General features: G+C 31.4%; 1 protein-coding gene across 21 annotated transcripts in view; it reads left to right on the top strand.

Annotated features, from left to right (window-relative positions):
* Nucleotides 1-20,608, top strand: part of LOC129754341 (potassium channel subfamily T member 2) — a 605,891-nt gene that overhangs the window by 496,660 nt on the left and 88,623 nt on the right. For 20 of the 21 annotated variants that reach the window (XM_055750331.1, XM_055750346.1, XM_055750341.1 and 17 more), the window contains 3 exons: nt 2,867-3,181; nt 13,960-14,184; nt 14,286-14,430. In XM_055750331.1, coding sequence (XP_055606306.1) covers nt 2,867-3,181; nt 13,960-14,184; nt 14,286-14,430 — 685 coding nt within the window. The remainder of the gene's footprint in view (nt 1-2,866; nt 3,182-13,959; nt 14,185-14,285; nt 14,431-20,608) is intronic. The other variant, XM_055750344.1, reaches the window with a different exon arrangement.

Below are 20,608 nucleotides of genomic sequence, written 5' to 3'. Positions count from 1 at the left end.
CGGACGATCCTCTCGAGTCGGTGTAGGATGTCGTCACTGTCCGGAAACATCCGAGTCGTAGCGTTCTCGAATGTGTGCCGTGGCAGGCGCGAGTCTAGGACAAGCTGCCCTCGATCTGGCACACGACGGGCAGAAAAAGCTGCGGGCCATAAATCCTAGGATTGCGGATGCCGTGGGTACGTCGGGTTCGTACGTAGGATGTTCCACCTTCGGGAAGTATCTGAATAGTGCGGTTTCCATCGATCGAAGCTGCGGGGATAAGCCTTTACCTTTTTCGCAGTGGAAAGGGTTACTCCACGATCAAGGAATAATCACGGGTAGAGTGGCTCTCGACGCCGGGTGAGCCATTCGAGTCGGTGTAGGATGACATCTTTGTCGGGAATCATCCGAGTAGTTGCGTCTAGTCCCGCTCGTGTGCTGTGACAGGTACGCGTCTAGGATAAGCTGCTCTCGATCGGCACACGAAGGGCATAAAGCTTGTAAACCTCAAATCCTGGAGATAAAAGGTTATGCTTCGAGTCGTTAGAGGAGAGGTCAGGCCTCGAGTCTTCAGGAGGAGAGGTTTGTGTGGTCAACCCCGAGACTTTACGATAAGAGGTCGGATCTCGAGCCACAAGAGGAGAGATCACACCTTTGATCAACAAGAGAACGGATATAAGTGTTTTCCTAAAATCATTACAAGGAGAGGCCAGAACACGAGCCGTTAGAGGAGAGATCGGATCTTGAGTCGTGTTGAGGAGAGGTTGGATATCGAGTCGTTAGAGGATAGATCAAGCCTCGAGTCGTGAAGGGGAGAGAGGTTTATGTGGGAATCTCGATTCATTACGAGGAGATTTCGGTTCTCAAGTTGTTAAAGGAGAGTTCAGACTTCGAGTCATAATGATGGGAGGTATTGCTGAAAGTGATCTCGTTTATGCGTATTGCCTTAGAGCGCACTAGCGCGAATAGACCTCTCACTATTGAAAGACATTCTGTTAAAAAATTTGAAGTGGGAACTATGTTTTCGGCCCCAGGTGGAGATTAGGGATTAGAAGATATACATAGAGTATATCACGAGTCTTCTCATTGTACCCATGGACCCAGAGTCGCAAACTGGGGGACACGGGGCTCGCCGTTCCTTGGGATACAATCCGTAAACCGGGATTTACCACCTGTGGTTACCAACTAAAAAAATTCCTGTAGGTATCGCCCCAGGGGCTGGCGTTGGCATCTTGACAGAGTTTCCTGAAGCTTTTCTTTTAACTTGCCATGATCGTACTGCAGAGGCAGACCTTGCTCTAGTGTGGGACGACCTACGTTCATCCCTCACTAACCGGCTCCACGCTCTTTGCTTACGTTTCCTAGCCCGGAGATAGTAAGTACGTAGCTGAGCAATTTCAGCTGCCTACCAGTATAGGAGTTGTCGAACGCTTTTGCGCTTGGCCCTCCGTATCATATTTTCCGGGTACATGTTTTATAGGTTCCACTCTCACTTCAACACTTCGGCAAAGACACTATGGTCGAACTGTGCTGTCTCCTAGAGGTGTAAGCCTGTTGTCATCTCCTTTCTAGCCGCCACGTAGTTGCGCCCATACGATAACGAATCACAAAGTGGTCGCTGTCTGTGGAGGACTCGCTCACCCTCCAGTCATCCGTCCAGCCCGGACTGCAGGAAGTGACTTCTATGATTGATTCGCTTCTATTTCAGTGGTCAACTGATGATAATCCATTCAGGTCCCAACTGTCATCAATATTATCCAGGTCAACGTTCACCCTTACCAGGGCTTCCAGTTGTAATTGAACTCTGAAATTTGTGAGATGACTGTGGCTCACGCCTTGAAGTTCCTGCTCCTACTCGTAAGTTTCTCGACCGTTTTATCCATCATGGCACTAAACCAAAAGGATAAATCATTCGCACCCGATGAAAAACCCCAGAAAAAGAGGTACCAAACCAATCCAGGAACCACCTGGGAATGCGAAACAACTAAAGAAGAAGATCCCGTTGTATCCCTTTTTCAGTAGGTTACCCAGGTAGTAAATCCTTATTTACGGATTGTATTCCAAGGCCCGGAAATCCACCGCGTCTTTCCTGTTTACTAATCTAGATTCATGGGTACACTGGGCAGACTCATGATGTACATCGTGTACAACTTCTCGTCTCTTCTAAAAACTCCACCTGAGGTTGCCGACCTCAGTCCCTCCCTCAAACTGTCGTTAAGCTATCCTGTAACTGAGGGAAGTCATCTCGCGATAATGTGCTCCAAGATAAACCCCTAGACGAGACCACTTTCAGCAATAGCTCTCCTCATCACGACTCAAAGCCTGAACTCTTCTCTATCGACTCGAGTACCGAAATCTCCTCCCAGTGATACACATACCTATCCGTTACACGACTCAAGGTCTGATCTCTCCACTAACGGCTTGAGATCTGACCTCTCTTCGTAACGACTCGAGGTTGACACGCACACCCCTCCTCTTGATAGCTCAAGGTTGGATCTCTTCTCTTACGACTCGAGATCCGGCTTCTCATCATAAAGACTCGGAGTGTCACACGCAAACCTCTCCTTGCAGAGATTCGAGGCCTGATCCCTCCTCCAACTCAAGAAAAATGTTGCTTACATATGCAAGGTTGCAAAATAGTCATCTCCCAAGAAGTGAGTTCAGAAGCTCTCTTCAAAACCTGTAAAGAAGACTACCGAGGAAATAGTATTCGTCATGTACATGCCCTTCAACTATCTGGTTAGCAAAAGTACTTGACTACTTATATTCCACATAAATTAATGATTTAGATGAATTGTTTGTATCAATATGAACTAAAACTTTTTGAACATAATATTCAAATATTTCTCCGAAATAACCAGGTCCCATTCCTTCTCTGTCCCATCAGTTATTGCAAACAACAACAACAACAACACCATCGATTGTACGACGACGACGGCTAGTAGCAATCCGCAGATGGCCCCAGTGCCTTCGGTCTGTGTCCGCGTGCCTCATAGTCCGAGTCTGAACTCGGTCAACTCTGACAGTCCCGGGTCTCCGCGATGCACTAGCAACTACAACAATCCACCACAATTCTCATCATTCCCACCACCACAACTGCAGCAAACACCACCTTCACCATCTTCACAACCTCCATCATCACCACTACTACTTCTTCAGCCGGGCGTATCCCTGGACAGTGACGTCACGACACTGGCCTTGCGTGAGTGTGATCCCCAGTCTTCAGCAGAAGAACCACAGTGCAGCATGACATCGGGTTCTCAATCATTTTTTTTCATTAAATTCTCTCTTCTCCTCTTCAACCAGAGTTGTTTGACCCCTGACCTTCTCTCTTTCTCTTTTTCTCTATTGTTGATTGCCTGCCTCAGAGAATAAGTTCGCTTCCGATTGCTCAGATTCCTTACTACAGCCCTTCTCCGTTTTCTCAACCCTTTTCTCTCTTACTTATAACCGAGTTCATAATCCAACCGTTTGCGACCCTCTCTTATTTAAGTATTAGATTGGCAAAACTAACCTAGAATCCGGTGCACTTGACACTGTCCAACACAACCATGCAGCCCAAACACCCCGGTCCTGGAACTTAAGCTGTCTGAACAAGCGAGCACAAAAGCTTTGCCAATTGGGTTTCTTAATTCAACTAAATCTCACGTAGACGAACACTTGACCCTTTTCCCCCATTCACCATTTTTCCAATTTAGTCTCCTGTTACACACATTCGATTACGTATGTAGCTAGTAGTGTTGACGATTCCGGGGCAAAAGAGAATGGAATACAAATTTTAACACGGTTTCACATCAATTGGAAACGTATCCGGAATCCCGGTAGTCGAGTTTCTGCATGAGACAAGTACCAGTACTTAGTAGTTTGTAGAGCGTTTGGAGCACGATAATACCTGTAGCAAAAGGGTTGGTTTAGAAATTCAAGTAGATAGTCTAGCACTAGAATTCCGTTAATTTATTACGATCCGAACAAAATGCCGGCTTGTTGGCATTTATTTCGAGCTGATAATCTTTTTCCTAAATGGATTGAACATTGATGACATGCCCTGAATTACGAGATACAAGCTCCTAAATGTTTTAATTTTTGCCCACTTACCAGTCTATTTCAATCTTCAAACTCAAAGCATTTATTTTTATTTGAAAAAAGCTAAAAAAATTTGTCCAAATGGTCAAAACTGTCAAAATTGTCAAAATTGTCAAAATTGTCAAAATTGTCAAAATTGTCAAAATTGTCAAAATTGTCAAAATTGTCAAAATTGTCAAAATTGTCAAAATTGTCAAAATTGTCAAAATTGTCAAAATTGTCAAAATTGTCAAAATTGTCAAAATTGTCAAAATTGTCAAAATTGTCAAAATTGTCAAAACTGTCAAAATTGTCAAAATTGTCAAAATTGTCAAAATTGTCAAAATTGTCAAAATTGTCAAAATTGTCAAAATTGTCAAAATTGTCAAAATTGTCAAAATTGTCAAAATTGTCAAAATTGTCGAAATTGTCAAAATTGTCAAAATTGTCAAAATTGTCAAAATTGTCAAAATTGTCAAAATTGTCAAAATTGTCAAAATTGTCAAAATTGTCAAAATTGTCAAAATTGTCAAAATTGTCAAAATTGTCAAAATTGTCAAAATTGTCAAAATTGTCAAAATTGTCAAAATTGTCAAAACTGTTAAAAATTGTTAAAAATTTTCAAAATTTGTCAAAATTGTTGAAAATTGTCAAAATTGTCAAAATTGTCAAAATTGTCAAAATTGTCAAAATTGTCAAAATTGTCAAAACTGTCAAAACTGTCAAAATTGTCAGAATTGTCAAAATTGTCAAAATTGTCAAAATTGTCAAAATTGTCAAAATTGTCAAAATTGTCAAAATTGTCAAAATTGTCAAAATTGTCAAAATTGTCAAAATTGTCAAAATTGTCAAAATTGTCAAAATTGTCAAAATTGTCAAAATTGTCAAAATTGTCAAAATTGTCAAAATTGTCAAAATTGTCAAAATTGTCAAAATTGTCGAAATTGTCAAAATTGTCAAAATTGTCAAAATTGTCAAAATTGTCAAAATTGTCAAAATTGTCAAAATTGTCAAAATTGTCAAAATTGTCAAAATTGTCAAAATTGTCAAAATTGTCAAAATTGTCAAAATTGTCAAAATTGTCAAAATTGTCAAAAACTTGTAATAAAATTGTCACAAAATTGTATTTTCATTTTTACAAAATTGTAACAAAATTGTCAAAATTGTCAAAATTGTCAAAATTGTCAAAATTGTCAAAATTGACAAAATTGTTAAAATTGTTAAATTTGTCAAAATTGTCAAAATTGTCAAAATTGTCAAAATTGTCAAAATTGACAAAATTGTCAAAATTGTCAAAATTGTTAAAATTAACAAAATTGTTTAAATTGGCAAAATTGTCACAAAATTATCACAAAATTATCAAAAAATTGTCACAAATTTGTCAATAAATTGTCACAAAATTTTTATAGAATTGTCACAAATATGTCTCAAAATTTGTTGATAAGTTGTCACAAAATTGTCACGAAATTGTAAGAATTTTTCACAATATTGTTTTAAAAGTTTTCACAAAATTATTACAGAATTGTCACAAAATTGTCTCAAAATTGTCAAAAAATTTTTACAAAATTGTCACAAAATTGTCACAAAATTGTCACAAAATTGTCACAAAATTGTCACAAAATTGTCATAAAATTTTCACAAAATTGTCATAAAGTTTTTACCAAATTGTCACGAAATTGCCACAAAATTATCCCAAAATTGTCAAAAACTTGTAATAAAATTGTCACAAAATTGTATTTTCATTTTTACAAAATTGTCAAAATTGTAACAAAATTGTTACAAAATTGTCAAAATTGTCAAAATTGTCAAAATTGTCAAAATTCTCAAAATTGTCAAAATTGTCAAAATTGTCAAAATTGTCAAAATTGTCAAAAATGTCAAAATTGTCAAAATTGTCAAAATTGACAAAATTGTTAAAATTTTTAAATTTGTCAAAATTGTCAAAATTGTCAAAATTGTCAAAATTTTCAAAATTGTCAAAATTGTCAAAATTGTCAAAATTGTCAAAATTGTCAAAATTGTCAAAATTGTCAAAATTGTCAAAATTGTCAAAATTGTCAAAATTGTCAAAATTGTCAAAATTGTCAAAATTGTCAAAATTGTCAAAATTGTCAAAATTGTCAAAATTGTCAAAATTGTCAAAATTGTCAAAATTGTCAAAATTGTCAAAATTGTCAAAATTGTCAAAATTGTCAAAATTGTCAAAATTGTCAAAATTGTCAAAATTGTCAAAATTGTCAAAATTGTCAAAATTGTCAAAATTGTCAAAATTGTCAAAATTGTCAAAATTGTCAAAATTGACAAAATTGTCAAAACTGTCAAAATTGTCAAAATTGTCACGATTGTCAAAATTGTCAAAATTGTCAAAATTGACAAAATTGTCAAAATTGTCAAAATTGTCAAAATTGTCAAAATTGTCAAAATTGTCAAAATTGTCAAAATTGTCAAAATTGTCAAAATTGTCAAAATTGTCAAAATTGTCAAAATTGTCAAAATTGTCAAAATTGTCAAAATTGTCAAAATTGTCAAAATTGTCGAAATTGTCAAAATTGTCAAAATTGTCAAAATTGTCAAAATTGTAAAAATTGTCAAAATTTTAAAAATTGTCAAAATTGTCAAAACTGTCAAAATTGTCAAAATTGTTAAAATTGTCAAAATTGTCAAAATTGTTAAAATTGTCAAAATTGTCAAAATTGTCAAAGTTGTCAAAATTGTCAAAATTGTCAAAATTGTCGAAATTGTCAAAATTGTCAAAATTGTCAAAATTGTCAAAATTGTCAAAATTGTCAAAATTGTCAAAATTGTCAAAATTGTCAAAATTGTCAAAATTGTCAAAATTGTCAAAATTGACAAAATTGTCAAAATTGTCAGAATTGTCAGAATTGTCAAAATTGTCAAAATTGTTAAAATTATCAAAATTGTCAAAATTATCAAAATTGTCAAAATTGTCAAAATTGTCAAAAATTGTCAAAATTGTCAAAATTGTCAAAATTGTCAAAATTGTCAAAATTGTCAAAATTGTCAAAATTGTCAAAATTGTCAAAATTGTCAAAATTGTCAAAATTGTCAAAATTGTCAAAATTGTCAAAATTGTCAAAATTGTCAAAATTGTCAAAATTGTCAAAATTGACAAAATTATCAAAATTGTCAAAATTGTCAAAATTGTCAAAATTGTCAAAATTGTCAAAATTGTCAAAATTGTCAAAATTGTCAAAATTGTCAAAATTGTCAAAATTGTCAAAATTGTCAAAATTGTCAAAATTGTCACAAAATTGTCACAAAATTCTCACAAAATTGTCACAAAATTGTCACAAAATTGTCACAAAACTGTCATTAAATTGTTATAAAATTGTCACAAAATTGTCACAAAATTGTCTCAAAATTGTCACAAAATTGTCACAAAATTGTCACAAAATATTCAAAAAATTATTACAAAATTGTCTCAAAATTGTCACATAATTTAAAAAAAAAATCCACAAAACTCTTACAAAATTGTCACAAAACTGACACAGATTTGTCATAAAATTGTCTCTCAATCGTCACATAATTGTGACAAAATTGACACAAAATATCCCCGAAATTGTCACAATTTGTCACAAAATTGTCACAAAATTTTCACAAAATTGTCACAAAATTGTTACAAAATTGTCACAAAACTGTGCACAAAATGGATACAAAATTGTCACAAATATGTCACAAAATTTGATGAAAAGTTATCACAAAATTGTCACATAATTGTAAGAATTTGTCACAATATTGTTTGAAAATTTGAAAAAATTATTACAGAATTGTGACAAAATTGTCATAAAATTGTCACCAAATTATCACAAAAATTTCACAAAAATGTCACAAAATTGTCATAAAATTGTCATAAAATTGTCATAAAATTGTCATAAAATTGTCATAAAATTGTCATAAAATTGTCACAAAATTGTCACAAAAGTGACACAAAATTTTCACCAAATTGTCACAAAATTGTCACCAAATTATCACAAAATTATCTCAAAATCGTAACTTAATTTTTACAAAATTGTTACAAAATTGTCATAAAATTGGTTGGTTTGATTGATTGGTATCGCTTTGATTTTAAATCAACTGCTGAAGTTGTCCATATTGTTGAATGTGTTATGAAGTGATTTTTTTAAATGTTGAAACTTTATGTCGAAAAAAGCACAATTCAAATTTCGCCGAATAATCGAAAGTCAGCTACATTGTCGCTTTGCCATTCATCGACATCTACTCGTTAACTGTGTTCTGATAACTATTGTCTTTTAAATTTCGCAAAAAAAATTGTCACAAAATTGTCACAAAATTGTCACAAAATTGCCACATAATTTTAAAAGATTTCCACAAAACTCTTACAAAATTGTCACAAAACTGACACAGATTTGTCATAAAATTGTCACTCAACCGTCACAAAATTGACACAAAATATCCCCGAAATTGTCACAATTTGTCACAAAATTGTCACAAAATTTTCACAAAATTTTCACAAAATTGTCACAAAATTGTCACAAAATTGTCACAAAATGGTCACAAAATTGTAAGAATTTGTTTCAAAATTTTAACAAAATAATTACAGGATTGTGACAAAATTTCCACAAAATTCTCACAAAATTTTCATAACATTGTCATAACATTGTCACAAAATTGTCACTAAAATGTCACAAAATTGTCACAAAATTTTCACCAAATTGTCACAAAATAGTCACCAATCTTTCACAAAATTATCACAAAACTATCCCAAAATTGTCAAAAAATTGTAACAAAATTTTCACAAAATGGTAGCTTAATTTTTACATAAAAGTTACAAAATTATCATAAAATTGGTATTGAAGTAGTCCATATTGTTGAATATGTTATGAAGTGATTTTTTTCAAATGTTGAAATTTTATGTCGAAAAAAGCACAATTCAAATTTCGCCGAATAATCGAAAGTCAACTACATTGTCGTTTTGCCATTTATCGACATTTACTCGTCAACTGGGTTCTGGTAACTATTGTCTTTTAAATTTCGCGAAACGCTGCAACGTTGCTAATTAGCATTCTGCCAAACTGACAAATATTTACCATCCATCGTTCGCCGCTCAATTTGCGGATGCTGACGCTTTCCAGTGCACTCAAATGTGGGTCAAAATTCGACTGCCAGCATCAGTTTGGGCAAGTAAAGTCAGTCATGGTCGTAAAACTCAATTCAGTCGACTAGCCGGAAGGAAGGAAGTGGCAAAGCATCGAAACTTGCATCCCCCCATCCTCTTGGCCGGGGTTTGTTTTCCACATCCGGTCTGCCAATTTTCTTCTTCAAATTCAGGGATCCAGGGAAAAGCTTTATGAATAATTGATTGAGTTCAGTTGAGTTTGGCAAATCGATTCGATCCGTTCGATGTTCAGATGAAGAGAAGACGGGAAAAAAAGAAGTTATCTTTTGGCAGTTAAAATGCGTCCGTTTTGGCTTTTTCTTGGAATTTGCTGAGGAAATTTTCAGAAGACAGCAGTTGAACGATGAAATTAAGAGATTAAAACGTGGATGTTATGTTATGTTTTGCTAATCTTGGCATTTTTTTTCTTTGTCGAGTTAAACCTTAAAAATCAAAATCATATAACCATATCAGCCAACAAAAGTTTTGTTCTCTAGCAATTTTACACGAAGAGAAGCATCAAGTTTTAAATCATTTAGCGGGAGTGTTTGAAATTGATTAAATGAGTTAAGACGATCGAAAAATACACTAAGTATAGGTAAATGTTGTTGAAGACAAACAAATATTTCACCCATAAATCACCTTTACCGAGAAAGTTTAAGACCTGTCAAAGCTCCCCGAACCCATATGTGTAGTTCGATTACGGTTTGACATGGGTTTTGTTTGAATTGAGGCCAAATATGCCTCACTCAACTTCACACGAAAACCGGGGCTCCACTTATCGTGATTAATATAGAGGGCACTTTATCACCGGCAAAACTACACCTGAACGTTGGAATTCACAGCAATGCAGCAGTTGGTTGAGCTATCGATCGATTTTAAGGGAACACTATCTTCAGCCCTTCCCCACCATATTTTGAACTCATTCAAACGCACCACCCATTCAACACGTGACTATAAATAGTGCGCTTCCAAATGACATATTGCAGAAAAATAATCATAACCCTTTAGCATGGGTGGCCAAAAATTATACGAAGCCTAGCTTAAACTAGAAATTAAAAATAAATGAACACCACAAAGGGTTAACTGTGAGCGAGTCTGGTCAATTTGCGAATCAATCGGAAGTCCCCGGATAATCGAGTCAGATTAGATTTCCAATTATCTTTTTCAATCGATATTATAATTTGAAAGTTTCATATCGATACACAACTTTCAAAGTAAGAATAGGCTTCTGAGGCTTGTTGAGAATTTCAGTTATGGTTTTTCAGTTGAAAATTAGTTTACAATATTTGCTGCGAACTGCAATAATAGACTGAGTCGATTTGGGGTCATTTTTGAATTTCTCAAACCCTGGGGTCTAAAAAGCTTTGTTTTGGTCCAAAACTCATCCATGATTTTTTGTAGAATTTTCACGTTACGTTTACATGAGTAAATTTGAACTTTTAGGTTTGTATGGGAAAATTGAATATTTTGTACTGAAAAATCAACATCATTTTTGTTTTTTTCTGTGGAACCAAGCCTGCTTATGGATTTTGTGCCAATTTATAAAATTCCTAAATAAAAGTTTCCGCTGAACAACTTTGTCGAAGACCGTAACCTCGTATATTATTAGGAAAAAAAAGTTAATAGCTGTAGAACAAGGGTATGTCTTTTCGCATTGATTAACAACAAACCCAATTGACATCACTGCTTGAGTCTCGCGAAGTATTGCATGAAAAGTAGTCTCGCAATACCTCGCTAGGCACCCTGCATTGATGTCAATTGAATTTGTTGTTAATCAATGCGAAAAGACATACCCTTGTTCTACAGCTAATAACTTTTTTTCCTAATAAGATACGAAGTTACGGTCTTCGACAAAACTCTTTAGCGGAAAATTTCCTTTAGGAATTTTATAAATTGGCACAAAATCTATCAGCTGGCCTGGTTCCACAGACGAAACAAAAATGATGTTGATTTTTCAGTACAAAATATTCAATTTTCCCATACAAACCTAAAAGTTCAAATTTACTCATGTAAACGTTACTTAAAAGTTTTGCAAAAAATCATGGATGAGTTTTGGACCAAGACGAAGCTTTTTAGACCCCAGGGTTTGAGAAATTCAAAAATGACCCAAAATCGACTCAGTCTACTGCAATAAGTGAAAATTTTTGAATAAGTTCATCATTACTCTTATTTTTATATCCTTACATACATTTTTTGTAAAACAACCTGCGTCTCAGAATATCATCAATGCGAGAAAATGTTGATAATTTTTAAATTTATCACTTTATGATCTTCTTGATGAAAATCGTCAAGTTATCTTAAATTATTTTTTCACAGCTTTTTCATATCCGTAAAGTGCTCACACCAAAATTTCAATGATTCTCATTTTGCAAAGAACAAACATTTGAGAAAGTATTTCAAAATAGTATCTTTAAATTCAAAACGGATAGTAAAACTCTAATATTTTATTTAACTGAATCGTGTTTCGGAAATATAGTCATGTAACAGTGAATTCTAGTTTCGATTCTTGAATTTCTTTCAAAATCAGATTCAGATAGGTTTAAAGCTTTTGGCACTTGTTTCTCCTTGATTATTTTTCTTAAATTCATAGCTGTCCTGTCACACTAGATTTTTAATTCAATTTGAATTGGAATAAATGTACAAGTATACAATTTGCAACAAATGATTTGTGAAAAATGTCATAATAGTTTTTTTTTCTTTATGAACACATTATTACCAATTTTTTGTGTAATTTTTTTAAATAATAATAACAATAATTATTTAAAAAAATATAAAATAATGGATAAGGTAATTTCCTATAGTTAATACTATTCTTTAATGATGATTCCTAATCAGATGGAGTTGAAATAACCAAATTTTCTGATTCATAAGCATTTTCTACTTAAAATCTGAAGCTGGATTTTTCTGTTGTGGATGGAAAAATTTAAACACGGCCAATGTTAAAAAAAACTTACTTTGGAAGGTTTTTGCTTCCCAAACTTGATTTTTTGTCAGGTTTTGTCTATCACCTCTAGTTTAGATTGGATATGGCGTAATATTAATGGTTTTAAAGTGGTTTTAAAGTAGTTTTAAATCTAAAAACTAGTCATGGTTGTTTCTGCTGGTTGAAGGATCGATAAAAGGATGAAAAAGTTTGATTTCAGGAGTTTATTTGGTTCTTAGATTGCTCGAAACTCATCAACATCATAATATAGAGCAATTCTTAGCAAAAATTTGAAAATTGTGACTTTTTTCCACGGTGAAATTTGAATTACTTTGAAACGATAAGTCATAGCTAGACACTTTCTTCTGCAAAGTTGCACATCATAACTTCGCGCGTCATTTTTGTCATTTTTGTAATTTTTGTAATTTTTGTAATTTTTGTAATTTTTGTAATTTTTGTAATTTTTGTAATTTTTGTAATTTTTGTAATTTTTGTAATTTTTGTAATTTTTGTAATTTTTGTAATTTGGGGTTGGGGTGGGGTTAATTTTTGACCATTTTCTAGTCACCGCACTGTGCATTGCAAAGGCAATTATGAAGCACCCATAAGATGTGATTTCCTCCATGGAAGTTTCTAATTCAATTCCATTTGTTTCTAAGATTTTTGTATTGGAAGGAAGTGTAGAGAATAGATTGTTTGTTGTGGTTTGGTCTTCCAGTGGAAAAAGATGAAATTGGCTTAGGAAGCGCAGTTTTAAGGCCAGCTTCAGCTGATTGTTTGTAATGTAGGATTGCAGAATTGAAATGATGGACATTTGAAAAACAAAATTTAGTTTAAAAGAAAAACGTAAGTCTGTAAATAAAAATTTCTCTCGAGAATAGAGGTGAGAAAGAATGTAAGGATGAGATGAAGGAAATGCAGGAAAAAAGTCAAATTTAATAAAAATAAAATAAAACAATGATTGTATTCGGCAACACTGAAGATATATTAATGAAAATAAATTCCTATGGCAACGTTTGTTATTTTTCTGGAACACTAGTCAAAACATACAAAACAAAGTCAGTCATCGATCTACTTTTGTGAATGACAGACGTGTCTTAGTGAATCTCTGAATTGAGATTCTTAAGAATCGTGAAATAATGACACATTACTCATCCAAATTCAAAAATTGTATTGATTGTTGATATATTTTTAACTGTAGTGTATGAAAATTATGAAGAAATAACAGTTTGTAAAGTTAAACTTTGAACATTTCTACCAACTGGACCTTTTAAGCTCAGAAAATCTCAGTCAAGGTGCTTCTCATCCCTTAATGGGTACCAATAAAACCTAAGCACCGTGACAGGCTCATGCTTTTAGCTGCTCCGTTCATTTTGATTGAAACTAATGCGAAATAATCAGATTTTAAACCCAGCTCTCGGTTGCTGACATTTGAGAACGTTTGTCTAGAGAAATCCTTTATGATGGTAATCTGCATTTGTCGGACCATCTCGTTTTCCAATTTTATTTATCGTAGGGATAAACTTACAATCCAAGTTGGTTGACATTTTGGTTAAAAAAAAGGTACTTCGTATTTCACTTGCAATTTTCTTCTTTTTTATTTCTTGTACACCGTATTAATACTTCTCAAAACTTCCAACGGGACCTAAAAGTCAAACCCAGATTAAAACCCTTTAACATTTATTCACCTCGTTCAGACGTTATTCACCTCAATATTAGATAGGAAATCGTTAAAGTAATATATAATTAGTAGTTTTCTTCCTTCGTGAATGCTAACATTTTAACATTTTCCGCCCTCGTTACTAATTCAAGCCCAAACCTAACCTCAAATTCGTTTCCTCAAATCCACTTGCAGCCACGTACCCGGAATCTGCGCTAAATTCAGGAAGCACCGCTAACGCCATCACGGTGTCCGATTCCAAGACGAACCTGAAGGAGGCGGCGGCGGCTTCGACACCCGCGACGGCCACAACCCAATCGACGCTGGGACCTCCGGCCATCAGCACAGCCAACCATCTGGAGATTCCGAGCAACAACAACCCGAACCTGCTGAGTCCGGACATCTTGAATCAACGAAGGGGTAAGTTCTAGAAGTTAGAAAATTTGTAGGAATTATGCCACTCAGCAACTAACAATTATGATTGGATTTGATGTTATTTTGCCGAAAACCAAAATTAACAGGAAGCAGAAGACCATCGATCCTGCCGGTTCCGGATATGTTTACGTCCTCTTCGTTCAGTATATCCGGGGAGGACGGTGAGGATAACGAAAGTGATGACGAGCTGGACGACGACGTTCCCTGGCGGGCTCCGTCCGAGAAAATTGCGTAAGTTTTTGAACAAATTCTACCAAGTTTTTTAATGTTCTGGTTTAGGTTAGGATGTAATATCATTTTAAAACAGGTGGTGTTTAATATTAAGACTCGGCTAAACTTTTACGTACTGAAGTTGGTGAATGGAGCGATGGATGAGGTTAACAAAACATGATTTCTAAAGAAGCATATACATATTCATTACATTAAAACATTTCAAATTGGGAATCTTTTTAATTACCCATATATGTACATACTCCTTTCGTTTTTAAAAACGCGCTCGAAAATTTGGTGTTGATAAAATTAAATCGTGCCAGAATCAAACGGTTATGTTTAGAATGATTGTTTTATCAATCAGATTTTGTTTGCCATTTTATATCTTTTTAAATATGTTTTTTTTTCTTATGTTTGTATTTGTTTTTAAATTTTGTAATTTTTGTATTTTTTTCGTCATTTTTGAGAACTTTATATTTCATTCTTATATTTTACGAACAATCAAGAACGTTCCAACAAAGTTATGATGTTTGTCATATTAGGTTTGTCGAAACAGGTCCTGAAGATGTTGAATATATTGGGGGATGTTATTTAAAAAAAAATCTTTGTCAAAATCGAATGGGATCTTTATTTTTCTCAAACAACCACTAGCAGGGAAGTGAAAAACCATCAAATAAAGTCAAACGTAACATCTAATCACGCTACCATATATAATTTCACTTAACTGAACATTCGATACATTAAGTTTGCACAAAATACAACTTTCAGGAATTTTAATAGGTTTAATAAGGCTTAATAATTGTGGAGAACAAAACAGGACACAATCAAATTTTTCGATCTACTTTTCCAGGCTCTAAATCTGAGATACAAATGTCAAAATTCAGGATTTCATACCGCAGATTCTAGATTCTATATTCAAGAAAAATATTCAAGATTCTAGATTTTTGATTCTAAATTTTTAATATTAAAATTCAAGATTATTAATTCTGGATTCTTGATTCAAGATATGAGATTCTAGATTGGAGATTCTAAACTCTAGATTCTTACATCTTGATTCAAGATTCTATGTCCAAGATTCTATATTCTAGACGTTAAATTCTAGATTCTAAATTCTAGATTCTTCATTCTAGATCCTAAAATCTGAATTCTGGATTCTCTATTCTAGATAATCGATAACCGATTCTTGATTCTAGATTCCAAATTCTAGATAAAAGATTCACAATTCTAGATTTAAAATTTTTGATTTGAGATTCTGAATTCAAAATTTAAGAGTCTAGATTCCAGATTCAAGATTCCATATTCTTGACCTAGATTCTACATTATAGATACTAGATTCAAGGTTCCAGATTCTAGTTTTTCAATTCAAGATTCTAGATTCTGGATTCTAGATTCTAGATTCTAGATTCTAAATTCTAGATTCAAGATTATACATTCTTGTTTTTAGAGTCTAGATTCTGGATTCTAGATTCTAGATTGTAGATTCTAGATTCTAGATTCTAGATAAAAGATTCACAATTCTAGATTTAAAATTTTTGATTTGAGATTCTGAATTCAAAATTTAAGAGTCTAGATTCCAGATTCAAGATTCCATATTCTTGACCTAAGTTCTACATTATAGATACTAGATTCAAGGTTCCAGATTCTAGTTTTTCAATTCAAGATTCTAGATTCTGGATTCTAGATTCTAGATTCTAGATTCTAAATTCTAGATTAAAGATTATACATTCTTGTTTTTAGAGTATAGATTCTGGATTCTAGATTCTAGATTGTAGATTCTAGATTCTAGATTCTAGAATCTAGAATCTAGAATCTGGAATCTAGAATCTTAAATCTAGAATCTACAATCTAGAATCTAGAATCCAGAATCTAGACTCTACAAACAAGAATATATAATCTTGAATCTAGAATCTAGAATATTAAATCTAGAATCTAGAATCCAGAATCTAGAATCTAAAATCTAGAATCTAGAATCAAGAATCTAGAATCTAGAATCTAGAATCAAGAATCTAGATTCTAGAATCTAGAATCTAGAATCTAGAATTTAGAATCGAAAATCTAGAATCTAGAATCCAGAATCAAGAATCTTGGATAAAATTCTAGAAAATCTTGAATCTTGAATCTATAATCTTGAATCTAGAATCTGAAATTAAGAATCTCGAATCTAATTTTTAAAATCTAGAATCAAGAATCTAGAATCTGGAATTCGAAATCAAAAATCTTGAATCTAGAATCAAGAATCTAGAATTTAGAATCTAGATTAAAGGTTCTAGATTCTCGATTCTAGATTCAAGGTTCTGGATTCTAGATTCTCGATTCTAGATTCTCGATTCTAGATTCTAGATTCTCGATTCTAGATTCTAGATTCTAGATTCTAGATTCTAGATTCTAGATTTTAGATTATAGATTCTAGATTCTCAGTTCTAGATTCTTAATTCTAAATTCTCGATTCTAGATTCTAGATTCTCGATTCTAGATTCTAGATTCTAGATTCTAGATTCTAGATTCTAGATTATAGATTCTAGATTCTAAGTTCTAGATTCTAAATTCTAAATTCTCGATTCTAGATTCTAGATTCTTGATTCTAGATTCTAAATTCTAGATTCTAGATTTTAGATTCTAGATTCAAGATTCCAGATTCTAGATTATAGATTCTAGATTCTGCAATCTAGAATGAAAAAATGACAAAAATGACAAAAATGACAAAAATGACAAAAATGACAAAAATGACAAAAATGACAAAAATGACAAAAATGACAAAAATGACAAAAATGACAAAAATGACAAAAATGACAAAAATGACAAAAATGACAAAAATGACAAAAATGACAAAAATGACAAAAATGACAAAAATGACAAAAATGACAAAAATGACAAAAATGACAAAAATGACAAAAATGACAAAAATGACAAAAATGACAAAAATGACAAAAATGCAAAAATGACAAAAATGACAAAAATGACAAAAATGACAAAAATGACAAAAAATGACAAAAATGACAAAAATGACAAAAATGACAAAAATGACAAAAATGACAAAAATGACAAAAATGACAAAAATGACAAAAATGACAAAAATGACAAAAATGACAAAAATGACAAAAATGACAAAAATGACAAAAATGACAAAAATGACAAAAATGACAAAAATGACAAAAATGACAAAAATGACAAAAATGACAAAAATGACAAAAATGACAAAAATGACAAAAATGACAAAAATGACAAAAATGACAAAAATGACAAAAATGACAAAAATGACAAAAATGACAAAAATGACAAAAAATGACAAAAATGACAAAAAATGACAAAAATGACAAAAATGACAAAAATGACAAAAATGACAAAAATGACAAAAATGACAAAAATGACAAAAATGACAAAAATGACAAAAATGACAAAAATGACAAAAATGACAAAAATGACAAAAATGACAAAAATGACAAAAATGACAAAAATGACAAAAATGACAAAAATGACAAAAATGACAAAAATGACAAAAATGACAAAAATGACAAAAATGACAAAAATGACAAAAATGACAAAAATGACAAAAATGACAAAAATGACAAAAATGACAAAAATGACAAAAATGACAAAAATGACAAAAATGACAAAAATGACAAAAATGACAAAAATGACAAAAATGACAAAAATGACAAAAATGACAAAAATGACAAAAATGACAAAAATGACAAAAATGACAAAAATGACAAAAATGACAAAAATGACAAAAATGACAAAAATGACAAAAATGACAAAAATGACAAAAATGACAAAAATGACAAAAATGACAAAAATGACAAAAATGACAAAAATGACAAAAATGACAAAAATGACAAAAATGACAAAAATGACAAAAATGACAAAAATGACAAAAATGACAAAAATGACAAAAATGACAAAAATGACAAAAATGACAAAAATGACAAAAATGACAAAAATGACAAAAATGACAAAAATGACAAAAATGACAGAAATGACAAAAATGACAAAAATGACAAAAATGACAAAAATGACAAAAATGACAAAAATGACAAAAATGACAAAAATGACAAAAATGACAGAAATGACAAAAATGACAAAAATGACAAAAATGACAAAAATGACAAAAATGACAAAAATGACAAAAATGACAAAAATGACAAAAATGACAAAAATGACAAAAATGACAAAAATGACAAAAATGACAAAAATGACAAAAATGACAAAAATGACAAAAATGACAAAAATGACAAAAATGACAAAAATGACAAAAATGACAAAAATGACAAAAATGACAAAAATGACAAAAATGACAAAAATGACAAAAATGACAAAAATGACAAAAATGACAAAAATGACAAAAATGACAAAAATGACAAAAATGACAAAAATGACAAAAATGACAAAAATGACAAAATGACAAAAATGACAAAAATGACAAAAATGACAAAAATGACAAAAATGACAAAAATGACAAAAATGACAAAAATGACAAAAATGACAAAAATGACAAAAATGACAAAAATGACAAAAATGACAAAAATGACAAAAATGACAAAAATGACAAAAATGACAAAAATGACAAAAATGACAAAAATGACAAAAATGACAAAAATGACAAAAATGACAAAAATGACAAAAATGACAAAAATGACAAAAATGACACAAATAAAAAAAATGACACAAAATGACAAAAATGACAAAAATGACAAAAATGACAAAAATGACAAAAATGACAAAAATGACAAAAATGACAAAAATGACAAAAATGACAAAAATGACAAAAATGACAAAAATGACAAAAATGACAAAAATGACAAAAATGACAAAAATGACAAAAATGACAAAAATGACAAAAATGACAAAAATGACAAAAATGACAAAAATGACAAAAATGACAAAAATGACAAAAATGACAAAAATGACAAAAATGACAAAAATGACAAAAATGACAAAAATGACAAAAATGACAAAAATGACAAAAATGACAAAAATGACAAAAATGACAAAAATGACAAAAATGACAAAAATGACAAAAATGACAAAAATGACAAAAATGACAAAAATGACAAAAATGACAAAAATGACAAAAATGACAAAAATGACAAAAATGACAAAAATGACAAAAATGACAAAAATGACAAAAATGACAAAAATGACAAAAATGACAAAAATGACAAAAATGACAAAAATGACAAAAATGACAAAAATGACAAAAATGACAAAAATGACAAAAATGACAAAAATGACAAAAATGACAAAAATGACAAAAATGACAAAAATGACAAAAATGACAAAAATGACAAAAATGACAAAAATGACAAAAATGACAAAAATGACAAAAATGACAAAAATGACAAAAATGACAAAAATGACAAAAATGACAAAAATGACAAAAATGACAAAAATGACAAAAATGACAAAAATGACAAAAATGACAAAAATGACAAAAATGACAAAAATGACAAAAATGACAAAAATAACAAAAATGACAAAAATGACAAAAATGACAAAAATGACAAAAATGACAAAAATGACAAAAATGACAAAAATGACAAAAATGACAAAAATGACAAAAATGACAAAAATGACAAAAATGACAAAAATGACAAAAATGACAAAAATGACAAAAATGACAAAAATGACAAAAATGACAAAAATGACAAAAATGACAAAAATGACAAAAATGACAAAAATGACAAAAATGACAAAAATGACAAAAATGACAAAAATGACAAAAATGACAAAAATGACAAAAATGACAAAAATGACAAAAATGACAAAAATGACAAAAATGACAAAAATGACAAAAATGACAAAAATGACAAAAATGACAAAAATGACAAAAATGACAAAAATGACAAAAATGACAAAAATGACAAAAATGACAAAAATGACAAAAATGACAAAAATGACAAAAATGACAAAAATGACAAAAATGACAAAAATGACAAAAATGACAAAAATGACAAAAATGACAAAAATGACAAAAATGACAAAAATGACAAAAATGACAAAAATGACAAAAATGACAAAAATGACAAAAATGACAAAAATGACAAAAATGACAAAAATGACAAAAATGACAAAAATGACAAAAATGACAAAAATGACAAAAATGACAAAAATGACAAAAATGACAAAAATGACAAAAATGACAAAAATGACAAAAATGACAAAAATGACAAAAATGACAAAAATGACAAAAATGACAAAA

Source organism: Uranotaenia lowii, chromosome 3 (genome assembly GCF_029784155.1).
Source record: "Uranotaenia lowii strain MFRU-FL chromosome 3, ASM2978415v1, whole genome shotgun sequence".
In the NCBI taxonomy this organism is placed as follows: domain Eukaryota; kingdom Metazoa; phylum Arthropoda; class Insecta; order Diptera; family Culicidae; genus Uranotaenia; species Uranotaenia lowii.
The sequence above is the reverse complement of the archived record's forward strand: the minus strand, read 5'-3'. Positions and strand labels throughout refer to the sequence as shown.